This window comes from Mirounga angustirostris, unplaced genomic scaffold, assembly GCF_029215605.1.
Source record: "Mirounga angustirostris isolate CCGP_5_RB_7025 unplaced genomic scaffold, mMirAng1.0.hap1 SCAF_6, whole genome shotgun sequence".
Classification (NCBI taxonomy): Eukaryota; Metazoa; Chordata; class Mammalia; order Carnivora; family Phocidae; genus Mirounga; species Mirounga angustirostris.
The window spans coordinates 147300070-147318288 of NW_026991714.1; the positions used below are offsets into that span (position 1 = coordinate 147300070).

Genomic DNA, 18219 nt, shown 5'->3' on the forward strand with positions numbered 1-18219 from the left:
ATCTCTTAGGTTTTGGGAATAACCTGGGCCTTTATATTTAGAAAAAATTAACTTAGGTACTTGTATTTCCTGTGTCTCTAAAAATGTTTTCAGCTAACAGATGGCCTTCAAGGTGGCTTTTGGTTTTCCTGAATGAGTAAGGAATAAAGGGAAATTCTGGACGCTGTAAAAACAAACCCAGATTCAGTTAAAAAAGAAATTGTAAGGTTTCTAATTTTGATTTATGGAAGTCAGTTTTTTCTTTAGGCTCTAGACATGAGTGTAACAAAGACAAGGTTTTGATTGTGTATTTTAAGCTGCATGCTCAGGTTTTTCCTTCCAGCGGGACTAAATTTAAACTTCAGAAAGTCCAGGTTCCTGTCACTTGGGAAGAAAGACTGGGGAGTATGGGCCAGGCAGAAGTTGTGCCGTGGAGGTGTCCTTGGAAGGTTTTTCCAAAGGGAGGTACACCCAGCTCAAGTTGGCCCAGGGCACTGGCCAGAGGCCCCCAGAATCCTCAACTCCAAACAGAGCTGTGCCTGTTGCAACAAGGTGGCGTTGTTTTTAATTTGTCCTTTGGCTTCTGGGTCAGCCTCTCTTGTGCTTTCTGCATTCTCTCCTCACCTCTGTCCTTTGTCCCTGGCTCACCTTGACATGTCCCTTCCTCAGGGAGGCCCTCCCTGGTCCCCCTCCTGTCCCTTCTGGGCTCCCACTGCCCCCTTCTTCCCTTCCCACAGCAGTCATCACACAGAGGGCGAGGGGACGAAGCTGAAGCCTGGGCCTGCAGCATCGTCTGGCCCATGGGGTCCTCAGCAGTGCTGCTGGTTGATTCTAAAAGCCTTGCAGGCTGGCCTGCATGGAGCCAGAGAATGCTGAGTGCTGGGTGAGTGTGGGCAGGCGGTCAGGCTCCTGCAGCCTTCAGGGCCTCAGGTGGGGCCGAGAGGAACAGGCGGGACTCCTGGGTGCGCAGAGCTGGAAGAAAGGGGACAGCTCTGCGGCAGCTCCTGGGAAGCTCAGTTCTAACATTTCAGTAGGCACAGAACAGGTTGCGACTCCCACAGATGGGAAAGACTTGTGTTCATCCTTTCTGGCCCAGCTCATAGCTTACTGCCTGTAGCCTGGTCCGGGTAAACAGAATAATAATATTTTCTAATATTTTTTGAGTGGTGTCTGCATGTGAGACGTCATGTTAAGAACTTTGCATGCATTATTTTGTTTGAGCCTCGCAACAATCCATGAGGTGGGCACTGGGGCCCCTGCCCACCCCCCCCGCATTTTACAGATTAGGAAACTGAGGCCCAGAGGACTTGAGCAACCCAAAGTCCCACAGTTAAAAAGAAGTAGAGCTTGGATTTGGGCCCTGGAGTCAGCGTGCTTCACTCTCTTTTCTTTGGGTCTCTGCGTACGCGTTGTTCAATGTTTCTCCGACTCAAAGGGCATGGGAAAGAGAGGACACCTGACGTGATGGGTCTCAAAACATTTGAACAGTCCTGGGCTCCCATTAACCCTGTCTTTTGAGCAGCACAGATTAAACTACCTTTGCCCCTCTTCATAGTCAAATGGCTTTGCTCCGAGGGAACCGGGCTTGGTCCACCACGTGTCCTGAGGGGTCTGTGTGGCCCGGAGTGGGCCAGACGGTGGAGGCCAGGGCCAGCGCAGGGCTCACGGCCTGTCCTCAGAAAGGCACAGTCCCGCAAGCCGAGCAGTGGCGGTCTCCAGTGAGACAGGGAAGAGAGAGTTGTCCTCTCGTGAAACCATCTGGCGCCCCTGAAACCTGGCACCTCGACCTCTGGCTAATCGGAGATGCTGCGGGGTGCCATGGAACTAATGGAGTTTTCTTCGGGCAGCAGTTAAGGGTTAATTATTAGCAGGTAGGGGTTCACTACATGCTCTGTGGACCTTCTGCCCTTTCCCAGAACACAGGCCACTTGCCTTTCTGTTGCTGACAGGATCCATCTGCCCCTGGGGTCCCCATAAGGCTGGCAGCAGGGGGCCACTGGGACTGAGAGCTGCCGGCCCACTGTCCCTCCTGCCCGGGCACGGTGACACGCCGCTGGGCTCTGTTGTGCCGACCTCCGTCGGTCGTTCCCAGCGTGGCGTCTGGACTGACCCTCACCCGTGGCTCTGCTCTCCGGAGCTGGCAGAACCAGGACAGGGCAGTTTCTCTTGGCATAGCTCCCGGGCTCAGCTCACTTTGTTCCCTCCTGCTCTTTTGTAGACGCTACTACAAGGAGACCTCGGGCCTGATGCTGGACGTCGGTGCCTACATGAAGGCGCTCGAGGTACCTGCCCTGAGTCTGTCTGTGCCTTCTTCAGATCTCAGGGCTGTCTGGGATGTTTCTGGTCTTTCTGGAGAAGGGGGTGTACTCCATGTCTGAATCGCCTCTTCTGTTTCCAAAGTAGGGCCTCCTGTTCGGGGCTTCAAGCTGAGCGCCCCCTCTGCTCCAGAGCGTGGCCCGTCAGCCGCCCGGGTTGTCACTGTGCTCTCCTGTCCCTCCTGCTCCTCCCCACACCCTAGCCCGCCTGCCGTGGACCCGGCTGGCCTCCAGCCTGCTCACTGCTGCTCTCCTCTCAGACTCTCGGCTTCCGTCTCTGTGCGGGCCACCTGCCTCAGCCCTGACCCTGCTCATCTGCAACACCTTGAGCTTGATGTGTCCTAATGGGACTCCCTCCTGACTGCGTCCTCCAGTTTCCAGGGCTGGGCCCAGATGGGGCTCCCCAGGGCCCACTCTGACCCGTGCCTGCTCAGCCGCCCCAGGTCAGCTGACCTGCCATCCTCATTGCTACGTAGGCTCCTGCCTACCCGCACTTAGGTGGGAGGGCTGGGCAGACTGACAGATAGAGCCCTGGGCCTTTTCCCCTGGAGGGCCTGTGACAGAGTTGGGGGCATGGGAGAAGCAAGTACGCAAATGAGAGCACCAGCCAAGGTGGGGGGGGGGGGTGGCCCACCTCCTGCTGTGCTCAGGTTTTTCAGCAGATGTCAGGGGGCCTGGTGGGGGTGCCCTGAGCATCCTGATGCTCTTGCCTCTGAGATGTGTCTCTCAGCCCAAGCGTCCTGCCTCTTGGAGGCCCCTGGCCCGTGGGTGCACATTTGGGGCACTTTTCCCTTGATTCCCCAGAGGGAGGCCTTCGGAGCAGTATTCGCCTGTGGCTTCATCCTCAACTCGTGCTGTGTCCTTTTCTCTTTTCCCAGTATGCCTGTGGAATCGAAGCCGAAGTGGTGGGGAAACCTTCTCCTGAGTACTTCCAGTTGGCCCTGAAGGAGATGGGGGTGGAAGCCCACGAGGTAGGGTGGTCTCTCGGGGGAGTGTGTGTGTGTGTGGAAGCCGCTCCGTCGGGGATGGCCCGGAGCATGGGCTGGAGGGCTCGGGCAGCCTGTGGAGGTTGGCTGGGCAGCCAGGCGTGGGCCCTTCCACCCATGAGAGCTGATTTTACTGGGAAGGGGGAGAAGGACCGCAGAGGAGGCCCACTGAATGCTTTCAAGCAGTTAAATTAGTTTCAGCATAAGAGTAAGACACAAAGGCCTGTGGCCGTTTCTAAGTGACATCTGCTTCTTCTCTGGAAGGATAAGAATTGACCAGCCTACCAACGTGTTAAAAATAGTTCGCAGAAGAGGCGAGGAGCAGGCAGCCTGGGGATGGGCGGAAGGCGTGGGGGGCTGGCCGAGGGTCGTGGGCTGCTAGACCGTGCTCGCCTCAGTCTGCGGGGTACACGCCATCACCTGCGGTGGCCCGGAGGTGCCTTCACGCGTTTGGGTGGCGGAGGTCAGCAGTCAAGAGCAAGAGGACAGGGCACCCGCCCCGCGCCTTCCACCGGGCGCTGCTTGAGTTCCTGGTGTGCCTGCCCTCTGAGAAGCGGCTCAGATATGAAACATCGACCAACGAATTGATGAATGAAGAATCGGGAAGAGCCTATCCCATTATTGACGGGATTCCTCATATGGTACCGCAGGCGGCTAGGATGACACGGCAAATCAGAAGCAAGAAGAAATGGAGCAGCTCTAGAGCATCGTGGAAGACAACACACACAACTGAATTTTCTTTCTTTCTTTTTTTTTTAAAGATCTTATTTATTTGAGAGAGAGAGACAACGTGAGAGAGAGTGTGCAGCATGAGCAGGGGGGAAGGGCAGAGGGAGAGGGAGAAGCAGATTCCCCACTGAGCGGGGAGCCCAATGTGGGGCTCGATCCCAGAACCCTGGGATCATAACCCGAGGTAAAGGCAGACGCTTAACCAACTGAGCCACCCAGGCATCCCACAACTGAATTTTCTTTTTTTTTTTTAATTAATTAATTAATTTATTTGAGAGAGAGAGAGAGAAACAGCATGAGAGGGGATAGGGTCAGAGGGAGAAGCAAGCTCCCTGCCAAGCCGGGAGCCCGATGTGGGACTCGATCCCAGGACTCCGGGATCATGACCTGAGCCGAAGGCAGTCGCTTAACCAACTGAGCCACCCAGGCGCCCCACAACTGAATTTTCTTAATACCACTTACCTTTTAAAGAGTCCGAGTGGCAGGGAAGACGTGGGGGAGAAGAATATCTCTGCGTCTTCCTACATTGACTGTCCTTATTCCGTCAGTCTCCTTGGCAGGACTGTTCGGTTCTGCCTCCGTGGAAGAAAAGCTCATACGAGGCTGCACCAGCCCAGCCAGCCTGGGCTTTTGCAGTCGGTCCCTGCCCATGACCATAGCCGTGTGTGTGTTCTTCCTCTGCCTTTGGACTTGGATGGCCATCTCACTCTGCAGGCATAATTAAGGCAACCAGAACCGCTGGGGCGCCTGGGTGGCTCAGTCAGTTAAGTGTCTGCCTTCAGCTCAGGTCATGATCCGAGGGTCCTGGGATCGAGCCCCATATTGGGCTCCCTGCTCATCTGGGAGCCTGCTTCTCCCTCTGCCTGCTCTGCCTGCCGCTCCCCCTGCTTGTGCTCCCTCCCTCCCTCCCTCCCTCTCTCCCTCTCTCTTTCTGTCAAATAATTAAGCAAAAAATTTTTTTTTTGTATAAACAAAATCTTAAAGAAAAAGACAACCAGAGCTGAGATAATGTATAGATTAATGATACGTCTTGAGTGGTTCTCTCTGAAAGCTCAACTACATGGAAATCCTGGAAACCTACTTAATTTGCAGGAAAGGTGCTCTGCCTTGCTGCTCTCAGAGATTTAGGGCTATGGGAGGCCTAAGCTGCAGAAATTTCTTTCACCGCACTTTGGTTCTGCCCTTGTTTTTCGAAAACTCTAATTTGTAACTACTGTATCAGAAGAAACATTTCAACCAAGTTTTTCCTTGGAAATTAACAGTCCTACCTGATGACTGTCCCATCACCTGATGACTTTATTTCTTACCCCATCCAGCAAAAAGTTAATAATTACAATTTAATATGTTTATTCTCGACTCAGAGTGTTGGGCAGAGTCCCATGTTGAAGCTGCCTGAAATAACTCCGAAGGGGCCGTGCGGGGCTGCTTGTGGACAAGTGCATTTGAGCTAGTGTGGCAGAAAACCACGATAAAATGGAAATTTTATGTCCTTGCAAACATTCTGAGTTTGTAAAACTACCTTCGTCTCTCTTTTTTTTTTTTAAAGATTTTATTTATTTATTTGAGAGAGAGAGAATGACAGACAGAGAGCAGGAGAGGGAGGAGGGTCAGAGGGAGGAGAAGCAGACTCCCCGCCGAGCAGGGAGCCCGATGCGGGACTCGATCCCGGGACTCCAGGATCGTGACCTGAGCCGAAGGCAGATGCCCAACCATCTGAGCCACCCAGGCGCCCCTACCTTCGTCTCTTTGACATCAAATGCTTACGTTAGTAATGATAAGAGGACACTTCTCCATAAAAAAAAACACAACAGTTCATTGAAAAAACAATACGTAGCAAGATTCAAATATGTAAGAATAAAATCATGCGTCTTGCCACCCTTACAGGATGACTGTTTTTGAGACAGATGGCCTTCCCAACATACGTCTTTAAAAAAAAAAAGCAGTTACGATTTTGATGTCCACAGGGCCCCCCATTTCCCAGGGGATGTGGAGTTGGTCCCCAGCAGCAGGTGGTTTACGGAGAGCGTCGTTGAAAAGACAGTGGGCACATGTCTGCAGCCGGCTAAGGCTGCCCTGATGTCTGTTTTGGACATGATGCTGGGGACATTGTCAGCACCCTGCGGTGAGGCAAGTACCCCCAGGATCACTGTGGTGCTCCCTTCTTGTTGGATCCAAATTTCCCACGTGTTCCTGTCTAGAGCGCTGGTATTTCACAATGCATGGAGAAGGCTGGCTGTCTGCCCCGGAAGTCTAGAACCTCTGCCCCCAAGCCTCCTTGACATCTGTGAATGTCAGGGCACAGGGAGTCAGGGGTCCCCAGGAAGAACCCAGGAAATGCCTTGTGAGCCTTGTAGGAGAGGAGAGGCTTGTGGTTTGAATGAACAAAGACCACAGGCTTAACCACCCTGGGTTTTCACGACTTTGTTTCCTAGGGCAGAATTTCTTTTTTTATTGTGGCATATTTCAGAGGGATTCTCCCCATATATCCATCACTCAGATTTAACAATTAAAAGATTTTGCCACATTCCCTTCTTTTTCCTTTTTCTTTTTTAACTTGGTTTTTTTTTTTTGCTGTTGTATTTTATTTTTTTAAAAGTTGATGGTATTTTGAAGAGTTTATTTATTTATTTGACAGAGAGATAGATAGAGCCAGAGAGCACAAGCAGGGGGAGTGGGAGAGGGAGAAGCAGGCTCTGCACTGAGCAGGGAGCCTGATGTGGGGCTCGATCCCAGGCCCCTGGGATCATGATCTGAGCGGAAGGCAGATGCTTAACCATCTGAACCACCCAGGCGCTCCTTGCTGTTGTATTTTAAATCCCAGATTTGTTGTTATTGTATCCTTTTATGTTGTAGTACGTCTTTCCAAAAAAGATGGTTATTTTTGAGCTAACTACAGTATGTTAATACACCTAACAATGGCCAAAAAGCACACAAAAAGATACTCATTGTCATTAGTCATTGGGGAAATAAATGCAAATCAAAACTACAGTGAGATCCCACCTCACACCCACTTGGATGGTCATCCATAATAATTTTTTTAAAAGATTATTTATTTATTTGACAGAGAAAGCACAAGCGGGGGGAGGGGCAGAGGGAGAAGCAGGCTCCCCACTGAGCAAGGAGCCCGATGTGGGACTTGATCCCAGGACCCCAGGATCATGACCTGAGCTGAAGGCAGACTAAGCCACCCAGGCACCCCTATCCATAATAATTTTAAAGACAAAAGCAATGGAAGATGGCCAGCATTGGCAAGGATGTGGAGAAATTGGAACCCTTATGTGGGGACACTGGCCAGATGTGAAATGGAGCCAGCCACTCTGGAAAACAGCTTCTGGATGAGGTAAACAGAAGCACCATATGACCCAGCAATTCCACTCCTACGACCGCATCCAGAACAATTGAAAACAGGTGTTCAAACAAAAACTTATGCATGAATATTCAGCAGCACTGTTCACAATAGCCAAGAAGTAGAAGTAATGCAAATGTTCATCAGCACGTGCACGGATCAACAAAATGTGGTCTATTCACACAATGGGATATTTCAGCTATAAAAAGAACGAGATGCTGATAAATGCTACAGTGTGGATGTACCTAGAAAACATCATGGTGAATGAAGGCAGCCAGACACAAAGGGCCACATTTTACATGTTATATGGCGTTTATATGAGATGTCCCGAATAGGCAGATCAGAGATACAGAACAGATTAGTGGTTGCCGGGGCTGGGGGAGGGGGAGTGGAGACGGGCTGCTGATGGGGACAGTCTCCATTTGGGGTGATAAAAACGTCTGGACCTGGACAGGGATGACGGTCATACAATATTGTGAATGTACCTAATGCCACTGATTTGTACGCTTTAAATGCTTATGTTGGTAGATTTTGTGTGTGTGTGTGTGTGGTTTTTTTTTATCACAATGGGAAAAAATCTACCTACAAAATCAACAGTGATTCCTTAGTATTATCCAATAATCAAATTTAAATTTCCCTGGTTGTCTCAGAAATGTTCTTTCATGTTAATTTGTTTGAGTCAAATCCAGACAGGGTCCATATCTTGCATGTGGTGGTTTTGTCTCCGAAACTTCTCATTTTAACTTTTTAGCATGGAACATTTCAAGTAACTATGCAAGTAGAGTAGTATAATGAACTCCTAGGTACCATCACCGAGCTTCGCTAACGATCAACTAACAACCACTTAGAAAAAGCTTATTTTTAACTGTTCATTTTGAAGAATTTCACACTTAAAAAAGTTGCAAAATTAGCAAAAAGAATTTCCTTATGCCCTTACACCAGCTTCCCCAAACGCTAACATCTTACATAACAGTCATTGATCAGTGATAAAATCAGATGTCATCAGCCAGCCCACCAGCGTCTTTGTCTGGGACACGTTGCTTATTGCAATGGGATCCCCCAGGGTCCTTCCTTCTGGGCTGATTCCTCAGTCTTTCTAGTCTTTAAGGACGGTGGCATTTTTGAAGAGTACTGGCTGGTTATTTTGTAGACTGTCCCTCAATTTGGTTTTTTTCCTCATGTCTCCTCATGATTTAATTTAATTTTAGGTTATGCATTTTTGGCAGGAATGTCCCAGAAACAGTGCTGTGCCCTCTTGGTGCATTCCATCAGGAGGCACATGAGGGTACGTCTCCCCGTCGTTGGCTGAGGTTCACTTTGATCAGCGTGTCGGAGGTGATCCGTGCCAGGGTTCTCCACACTGCAGAATTACTACTTGTCCCATTTAACTAATAAGTATCTTGTGGGAAAGCATGTTGACTGTATAAATAGCCGCTTTCCCATCATTCTTTTCCCCTCTTAATGTTTGCATCCATTGATAATTCTTACCGAAGCAGTTATTACAGGGTGTTTGCCAAACAATGAATTTGTATTTCTATCATTCCTTCTATATTTATTAGCTCGAATTGACTATAAGAAAGAGCTTTCCTTTTTTTCCCCATTGATTCGTTTATTCCAACATGGACTCAAGGATATTTGTTTTATTCCCTAAGTTATTGTTGTTATTAATTTTGTTGCTCAGATTGTCCCATATTTGGCCATTAATTAATCTTCAAGATTAATAGCCGCTTGTTTAATCTATACTCCATCCGTTCTTCTCCCCTAAATTATTTTGAATCATATCCCAGAAATCCTTACTTCATCTGTAAATATTTCTGTGTCCCTAGAAGATAGGAATTCTTTTAAAAATCATAGATAATGCCATTGCCATGTCTAAATAATACCAACAATAATTTCGTAATATCATCAAATATCCAGTCATTGTTCACATATCCTTCATGGTCTTAAAATTGTTTTATGTTGCTTACAATTTGTTTGAATCAGATCCAGATGAGGCTCTTGCATTGTGATTGGTCAATGAGATTCTCAAGTGTTTTTTAATCTACTGATTCCCCTCAGCACCCCCCCCCCCATCTCCCTTTTGTTTTTCCTTGCAACGTTATGAAGGGGAAACTGGGTGGTTTGTTGTATGGAATTTCCCATGGTCCGGATTTTGTTGATTGTACCTGTGGTACACTTTCATGTTCTCTTCTGTCCTCTGTTCTCTGAATATTGATAGTTAGATCTAGAAGTTTGGTCAGAATCTGGTTCAGTTTTTTGATGACTACTTTATAGATGGTGGTGTGTCCTGCATCAGCAGGCTGAGAATGTCCAGTTTTCTCCTTTTGTGTTATTAGCTGCTATTCATGATTGGTGCTAACTCCTTTAATTCATCAAGGACTGTAGAATGGAGCTCTTTGAATTCTGTCCTTCCTTCTTCATTTCCCCCTCTGGATTACTTCTACATAGGAAAACTTCTCACCAACTGTTTGTTACCCTGAGGTACAGTTCACATAGGGAACTCCAGATAAATGCCTGTTTCTTTCTCATTGTTCATTAGTTTTCAAAATAATGAGTTGATTCTCTAGCATCCTTCCAAGGTAATGAAGGAGATTTAAAACTGCATATATCAGTATAAATAGATAGACATAAGCAGATTTGATGTGTTTCAATCCATTGCAGTCATGATCTTATTCATGTAGAAAGTATTTCATCTTTGACCAGTGGGACCCCCTTAAAGTTGGCCTCTGGGTCCTTCTGACCTGACCCCAGTAGTCTTTGAGGTTCTTTACTTCCTGTTATGACAGGATGTTCCACACCTGCCTTGCACATTTCCTGTCTCAGGCTTGGGATTCACCTTTCTTCCCAGGAGCCATGCTTACCTTTAGTGGAAAATGGTATTTGGAAACCATAATTGGAACATTAACAGCTCTTGTTGCTACTGGGATGATCATCATTTCTAAGCCTTTTTATTATTATTATTATTTTTTTTTTTTAAGATTTTATTTATTTATTTGACAGAGAGACACAGTAAGAGAGGGAACACAAGCAGGGGGAGTGGGAGAGAGAGAAGCAGGCTTCCCGCCGAGCAGGGAGCCCGATGCGGGGCTCGATCCCAGGACCCTGGGATCATGACCTGAGCCAAAGGCAGACGCTTAACGACTGAGCCACCCAGGCGCCCCTGTTATTATTTTTTTAATTTAAGATTATTTATTTATTTTGGGGGGAATACGAGTGGGGGGAGGGGCAGAGGCAGAGGGAGAAGCAGACTCCCCACCGAGCAGGGAGCTCGATGTGGGGCTGGGTCCCAGGACCCCGGGTTCATGACCTGAGCCAAAGGCAGGTGCTTAATCGACTGAGCCACCCAGGCACCCCTTTTCTGAGCCTTTTTAGTCACTAAGGCTCAGAAAAGTATCTATCTTTAAACATGAACTACATCTGGAGTTCGTACTGAAACCTCTGATGCATCAGGCCTGTGGGTTTCTACTTGACCTCATCAGTCTTCTATCTGTATTTCCTTTTTCCACATCAAAAATCTTGGCTCTCAAGGATACCAACAGAATCAGTCCATTTGTTTCCGTCCATAGTACACGTGGGAGTCTTGAATCTCAGAAACCGTGGGAAAGAACCAAACGTGAGCAATGTGGTGCTGCCATGGGGCTAGCAGTGCCCCGAGACTGGGACACGGTTGTGGCTGGAGTCCCAGTGACTGGACGGCCATCAGTATCCCTGTCCCGACTGATCGCTGAGTCTGATGGGACCAATTACCCTTATTGCTGAAGATTTCTTGTTTGGACAGTTCTTTTTTTGTATAGAGCACCTCCCTCTAGAGATTTACAACCAAAATGCTCTATTCTAGAGCCACAGGTATAGTTCTGTCTGGATGGTCTGGCACCAACAGGACCCTCTTTGAATTTGCTTGTAATTTTTAGGGAATTGGTTTTCAACATTTGCATTTTTTTATAGTTATGTAAAATATTTACTTGGCTTCAAAATCAAATCCACAAAACAAGATATAGTCAAGGAAGTAGAGCTTCTGTCCTTTTCTTTCTCTTTCTAATCATCTCATTGGAGCCCTTTTTATAAATATTATGGCTTACCTTTTCATTTCTTAAATATAAACAACTATGTGTATATATATATATTCATTTATTTTTAAAATATTTTATATATTGGGGCACCTGGGTGGCTCAGTCGTTACGCGTCTGCCTTCGGTTCAGGTCATGATCCCGGGGTCCTGGGATCAAGCCCTGCATCGGGCTCCCTGCTCGGCAGGAAGCCTGCTTCTCCCTCTCCCACTCCCCCTGCTTGTGTTCCCTCTCTCGCTGTGTCTCTCTCTGTCAAGTAAATAAATAAAATCTTAAAAAAAAAAACTCACGCGAGCAGGGGAAGGGGTAGTGGGAGAGGGAGAGAGAGAATCTCAAGCAGACTCTGTGCTGAACGTGGAGCCTGATTTGGGGCTCAATCCAACGACCCTGAGATCACAACCTGAGCCGAAACCAAGAGTTGGATGCTCAACCAGCTGAGCCATCCAAGGTCCCCTGTATATATTTATATTCTACTCATAGGATAAATTTAAGAGAGAATAAATTCTTAAGATAATTTGTTACAGAGTAGGAGAAAGGCTAATGTAACTTGAGTTTAAAAACCAGTATTGGGCGCCTGGGTGGCTCAGTTGGTTAAGCGACTGCCTTCATCTTTGATCAGTGGGACCCCCTTAAAGTTGGCCTCTGGGTCCTTCTGACCTGACCCCAGTAGTCTTTGAGGTTCTTTACTTCCTGTTATGACAGGATGTCATGGGTCATGATCCTGGAGTCCCTGGATCGAGTCCCGCATTGGGCTCCCTGCTTGGCAGGGAGCCTGCTTCTGCCTCTGACCCTCCCCCCTCTCATGTGCTCTCTCTCTCATTCTCTCTGTCTCAAATAAATAAATAAATAAATAAATAAATAAATAAATAAATAAAAATAAAAACCAGTATTTAGGGGGCGCCTGGGTGGCTCAGTCGGTTAAAGCGTCTGCCTTTGGCTTGGGTCATGATCTCAGGATCCGGGGATCGAGCCCTGCGTTGGGCTCCCTGTTTGGTGGGGAGCCTGTTTCTCCCTCTCACTCTCCCTCTGTGCTCTCTCTCTTTCTCTCAAATGAATAAATAAAATCTTAAAAAAACACCCGTATTTAGAATTGTACGTCATGACATTATCATTGGTTATATTGGATAGTTCAACCTGGCATGGTTCCCCTCTCCCTTTTTTGCTTTTTGGCACTTTTCAGTTATTTTCGCAGCAGGCAGCTTTTACATTCTGAACGAGAAACTGCCCTCCCCGCACCTCAGAGAGCAGCTGAGGCCCGTATGGGGGGCAGGTTAATCTGGGCATCTCATTTGGCGGGGGCTGGGGCTGTGGGGTCAGGAGTGGGGGGCTTCGGCTCGGGGATTCCTCGGGAATCTCTGTGTGTGATGAGGTTGAGGTCCCTTCGGCAGTTGATTGCGAGCATCGGAGGCCCTGGGTAGCTGAGGGATTGTTTTCTCTGGCGGCTCTGACCACAATCTTATTTACCTCTCACATTATCGTTCTCCCTTCCCCCCTCACGTGTCATTTCTGTCTCTCCCCTTGACAGATAGTTGAGCCGTAACTGCATGTTGTTAACGCTCTCACCCCGCTGTTTTTCTAAAATGTTCGTTAATGTTGTTTTGAGCCTCAGGATATGTAGACATTTTAAGGCAGTATTTCAAAATAAGGCCATTTCAAATGAACTGTGTCTTATGCACAAGGTAATAATTCTCTGTTCCTGCTTCTTTATTTTTAATGAAAAATGCCTATGAGGAGCGATCCTCAGTGCCAGGTGGTGGCAAATCTTAAATTTTTCAAGCTGCTTTAATCAATAAAGTTATCACCAGTCATTTCCCTTGATAACTGCTCCTTCCAGGCCCTGGCCCTCTTCCACTGCTGAGTCCTCTGCCTGTGCTTGGAATGGACATAATCACCCAAATCCCATTTTCACTCTAACCTTTCCTCAATAGCCTAGAAATAACAGATTGCTGGTATTACTCTAATAGATTGGAAATTCAAACCTCTTAGAGGTAACCAGGCCCTTTCCGGGATTCAGTAATAAGGCAAAGAATAACATACCTTAAAGGTTACTTCTAGAAATGCCTAATTTCTCATGGCTTAAGGCTTCAGAATCTGTGGGTGGTTTTATAGCTTCATACTGAAGCCCAAATGATGTGAAGGTTGTGGCAGTTTTCCATAAACATAGAAATTGCGTCCATTGCAAATTATGCGGGTTCGTGGAAATTGGGACTGTTGAAACCAGAGGGCTTAGTTAGCACAGGAGCCAAGAAGCTGGGGGTGACTGTTTAACAGATGGGAGGCCTGAGGCTTGGAGAGGAAGGACCTCGACTACCTGGAGCACCGCATGTGCTGGTCACAGCAGGTACCATCATGTATCTGTTCATTTCACGAAGTCCCTACTCCAGTCCTTGTCCTAGGTACTTGCATTTCCATTAGGGCAGCATTTCCCCACCTAGGCACCCTTGACATTTGGGGGCCAGATCATTCTTTGTGGTGGGGGGCTTCTTGTGCAATCCTTTCCCTAGTTGTGAAACCACAGATGTCTCCCGATGTTGCCACATGTCCCCCTGGGGGCCAGATTGCCCCCAGTTGAGAAGCACAGCATTAGGGAGTAGTCACAGAGACCCTAGTACTGAACCCAAGATTACTCTGCTAATGAGGCATGTGGCCACAAACCTGTCCCCTCCAGGCCTTCGCTGTACCCCGGTTCTCAAGGAGGGGGCCGACCACATAGCAGGATTTTTAGGCTTGGTAATTGAACTTTGAAAAGGTGTATTTAGAAGTACAGGATCACTTACTGTTTTGAAAACTATTAAATATCGTTGGCAGACTACATACTGTAGACAATAAAGTTAGACAGGATCTTAGGTGGGGAGGGTAAATGCCCTCAGGACGGCCTATCGAATATGGGGGGCAAGGTTTGTAGGTTTATCCTGAGAGGGCTGGGCATAAAACATGGACGCTGTCGTTCTGCTCACTGGTTCTCAGATCATTCATTCTAGCTACGTGGCTATGGGGACAGGCTCTTACCCTAGTGGCAAGACCTGTGGCTGGGGAGTGAATGTCATGTGGGGCCACTGGGGGCCACTCATTTCTCTCATGGCCTCCTCCCGCTCATGGATTTCCATGGAAGGCCCATCCCCAGTCCCCTCTACAGCTCAGGCCCTGCCCCCCAGTTGCGTGCACACACTCGGCTGTCAGTTCAGGGACACCTGGCTGGGACAGTGTGAGCCTGGAGCACCGGGAGAGAGCGAGCCAGGGGGAGTGGCTCGTCTGCTCCTGCAGCCCCAATTGGAACGTGAAGCTCTGTCCCCAGACAGTGACGGGCCTAGCACTGCAGCCTCGGGTTTGAGGGCATCTGGAGTTTCGGGATGTTACGGCTCTGGGTTTGCCCTTGGCTTATATCTCAGTCACAGGTGTGTGTATAACCTTTAAAACCTGACTTTTCCTAAGCTGCCCCCTCCCCGCCCCTGCCACCAAGAGCCTTTTTTTAAATAGATTTTCTTCTCCTCGAAGCACAAGAATTTTATCGTATGAAGTAACTGATGTTCATTAAAGGAGATAGGAAGGGACACCTCCGCAGGAAGCCTGCTTCTCCCTCTCCCGCTCCCCTTGCTTGTGTTCCCTCTCTCGCTGTGTCTCTCTCTGTCGAATAAATAAAATCTTAAAAAAAAAAAAGATAGGAAAAATTCAGAAAGTACAAGGAAAAAAACTTCATCGTCCCACTAAACTAGAATAACGCAAATCATGCTTAACCTTTCCAGTTTTTTTAGTTTCTATATATATATATTTTTAAAGATTTTATTTCTTTGACACAGAGAGAGCACAAGCAGGGGGAGCGGCAGGCAGAGGGAGCAGGGAGCCCGATGCGGGGCTTGATCCCAGGACCCCGGGATCATGACCTGAGCCGAAGGCAGACGCTTAACCGACTGAGCCACCCAGGTGCCCCAGCTACTGTAATGTTCTTTACCATCCCCCACTGTTGGACATTGAGCTTTACTCCCAGTTTCCCTCTTGTACCCAACCCTGTGAACACCCTTGAATGCACGTCCTTTAGTATGTATCTGATCATTTGTGGAGAAATCCCACCTTAGTGGGGAAGTCGTCAGGCCATGATGCACATTGCTTATTTCTGTTTCAGAAAGGTGGTGTCAGTTTACCTTCCTTACCAGCAGTAATCCCCCACATCCTCACCACACCGTGTTTCTTACTTTCTGTAAAACAGTGGTCTTTGAGTTGTGCAGTGTTGGTATTGTTCCTGACGAATGCGGCAGATGGTGGAGGTGGGGGGGATTACTCAGCAGTGAGCCATCTGCAGGTCTCTGCGGGGGTCTGGGTGCACGCAGAAGACCCGGGGCTTCTCGAGTGCTCAATGTCTTCTCGAGGTGTCTCCCCGTGGGTGTGTGCGCCCCTCGGGCTGAGATCCGGACGGAGCCCAGCGCTCCTTCCCCGCCAGCCCTACTGGCCCGCAAGAGGGAGAGTGCTCCTGGGCAGAGCCCCGGGATGACCAGAAAATGTGTGCCACGTGGGCTTGCTTGGGAAAGCTCAGCTCCTTGGCACTGAAAGTTCGCGCTCCCACACATCATCACCTGTTAGAACAGTTTCTTCCCCGGGCACCCGGAGGGTAAAGAGATGGTGGCAGGAAAGATTTCAGAAAGGTGAACAAATCCGCGTTAGGGCTCGAGCCAAAAAGCCCGCCGGCAGGGCTGTGGTGCGCCCTCCAGCCCTCGGGATTGCTGTGCTCCCTCCGCCGCAGTGCAGTCAGAGAGGAGGTGCCTCCCGGGCCTGACAGGTAGGGGTTTTTTATTTCCCCCGACAGTGCACCTCTTGACCTCTATCTTCTTGCCAATGATTTTTTAAATCCTAAATGATTTGGCAATAATTGCTCCTCCTGGCGTGATTATTGCCCTTCACCGATAGTAAATCTGTGAAATCCCCAGGGGCCCCAGCGCATTTGGGTATATGAGCCCACAAGCTGGCCCGGACAGGCATCACTGCCCCAGGCAGCTGCGTACCCCGCGCCTCCGGCACCCCTGCGCTCCCCCAGCCTCACTCGTGGCTTCGAGGCGCTGCCTGGGTCAGGCGGCGGCTCATTGTGCACAAGCCCAGCTGCTGCTTCTCCAGAGTGCTCCCTCCGAGGGCCCAGGTCTCTGCTTCCATCTTTGGGGGCCGCAGCAACAAATGTGCTTACCCCCAAAGCCCTGGGGGGGCTCTGTTCTGAGGGGGAAGAATTTCTGCTGCCTTGGGAGTGCATGGGCACACAATTTTCTATTCCCCACGAGCATGGAAGGCATCAGGCTTGACCTGCAATAATTGGAAGGCCTGTTTCATTTCCAAGGAACTTCTAGCAAGGTGGCCCCTGGAGCCTCGGGGGGCAGTGGACAGGATCCTAAGTTGGAGTGTTATGCATGTGCACTGGCTGACTTAAGGGTTTCGGGACATCTCTTTGAGAGGGCAAAGCAGAGTCTCATACTGGGGCTTATGGCTGGTTCGGCCGCCTGGGCCGAGCGTCCCCCCTGCTCCAGCCCCCTCCTCCCAGCCGAGGCGTGTGGTGGCCTGGGTGACCCCGGCTTGCAGGATCACGTGTGTGTACCACAGGCTCTGCTGCTCTTCCCCTGTCAAGTCCGGATGCACGCGTTGCCACTGGCTGTTTCTTCTTTTGTGATCGATGATGTCCCCAGAGCTGCGTGGGAGCTTGATAGACACACGAATTACACCCGTTTGGGTTTGGCCGTGTTCTCCCCAGCATCAGTCATTCTAGAAAAAATTTACAATTTTTACCATATCTGGTACTTGCCACCAGCACTTTTTTTTCTTCATTTTTCTTTAAATCAGGGTCCTGGGATCGAGCCCCCGCATCGGGCTCCCTGCTCGGTCGGGAGCCTGCTTCTTCCTCTCCCACTCCCCCTGCTTGTGTTCCCCTGTGTCTCTCTCTGTCAAATAAATACAATCTTAAAAAACAAACATAAAAACTTAAATAATTAAAAAATTTTTAAAGAGGCTCCATGCCCAGTGAGGAGCCCAACACGGGACTTGAACTCACAACCCTGAGATCAAGACCTGAACGCTTAACTGAGCCACCCAGGTGCCCCTAAATTATTTTATTTTAAAAATTTATTTATTTTTAAAGATTTATTTATTTATCAGAGAGAGAGAGCAGAGTCAGGGGAAGGGCAGAGGGGGAGAATCTTCAAGCAGACTCCCCGCTGAGTGGGGAGGCCGACGTGGGACTCAATCCCAGGACCCTGAGATCATGACCTGAGCTGAAACCAAGAGTTGGACACTTAACCAACCGAGCCACAGAGGTGCCCCTAGATAAATGTATTTTATTTTATTTTATTTTATTTTATTTTATTTTATTTTTTTAAAGATTTTATTTATTTATTTGAGAGAGAGAATGAGAGACAGAGAGCATGAGAGGGAGGAGGGTCAGAGGGAGAAGCAGACTCCCTGCCGAGCAGGGAGCCCGATGCGGGACTCGATCCTGGGACTCCAGGATCATGACCTGAGCTGAAGGCAGTCGCTTAACCAACTGAGCCACCCAGGCACCCCGATAAATGTATTTTAAAAGGAACTTTGATCACTCCTATAAATGGAAAACCAGAATCACTTACCATAAATAGATTACTCAAAAAATAAACGCAAACTAGTTACATTAAAATGCATGTCCTTGTTCTACCTAAAATCAAATAGTGTGTCTCCCGTATGACTTTGGGAAGTGTGGGATTCGAGAAAGGATCCGAGGGCATTAGTGAAGCATATAAAGTTTAGGATATTCACTGGAAGAAATGCAGTTCATTTCAAGTTCTTCACGCATC

General features: G+C 48.5%; 2 protein-coding genes across 8 annotated transcripts in view; both read left to right on the forward strand.

Annotated features, from left to right (window-relative positions):
- Positions 1–18219, forward strand: part of LHPP (phospholysine phosphohistidine inorganic pyrophosphate phosphatase) — a 122117-nt gene that overhangs the window by 24240 nt on the left and 79658 nt on the right. For 6 of the 7 annotated variants that reach the window (XM_064595415.1, XM_064595417.1, XM_064595413.1 and 3 more), the window contains exons 4-5: positions 2198–2261; positions 3173–3265. In XM_064595415.1, coding sequence (XP_064451485.1) covers positions 2198–2261; positions 3173–3265 — 157 coding nt within the window. Of the gene's footprint in view, positions 1–2197; positions 2262–3172; positions 3266–3930; positions 4345–18219 lie in introns of those variants that run through there. The other variant, XM_064595418.1, reaches the window with a different exon arrangement.
- LOC123845609 (phosphatidylinositol N-acetylglucosaminyltransferase subunit Y-like) lies at positions 4090–9404 on the forward strand. Its single transcript, XM_064593559.1, has 2 exons — positions 4090–4106; positions 4481–9404. The coding sequence occupies exons 1-2, from the start codon at positions 4090–4092 to the stop codon at positions 4731–4733; spliced, it is 270 nt and encodes an 89-aa protein (XP_064449629.1). The 3' UTR covers positions 4734–9404.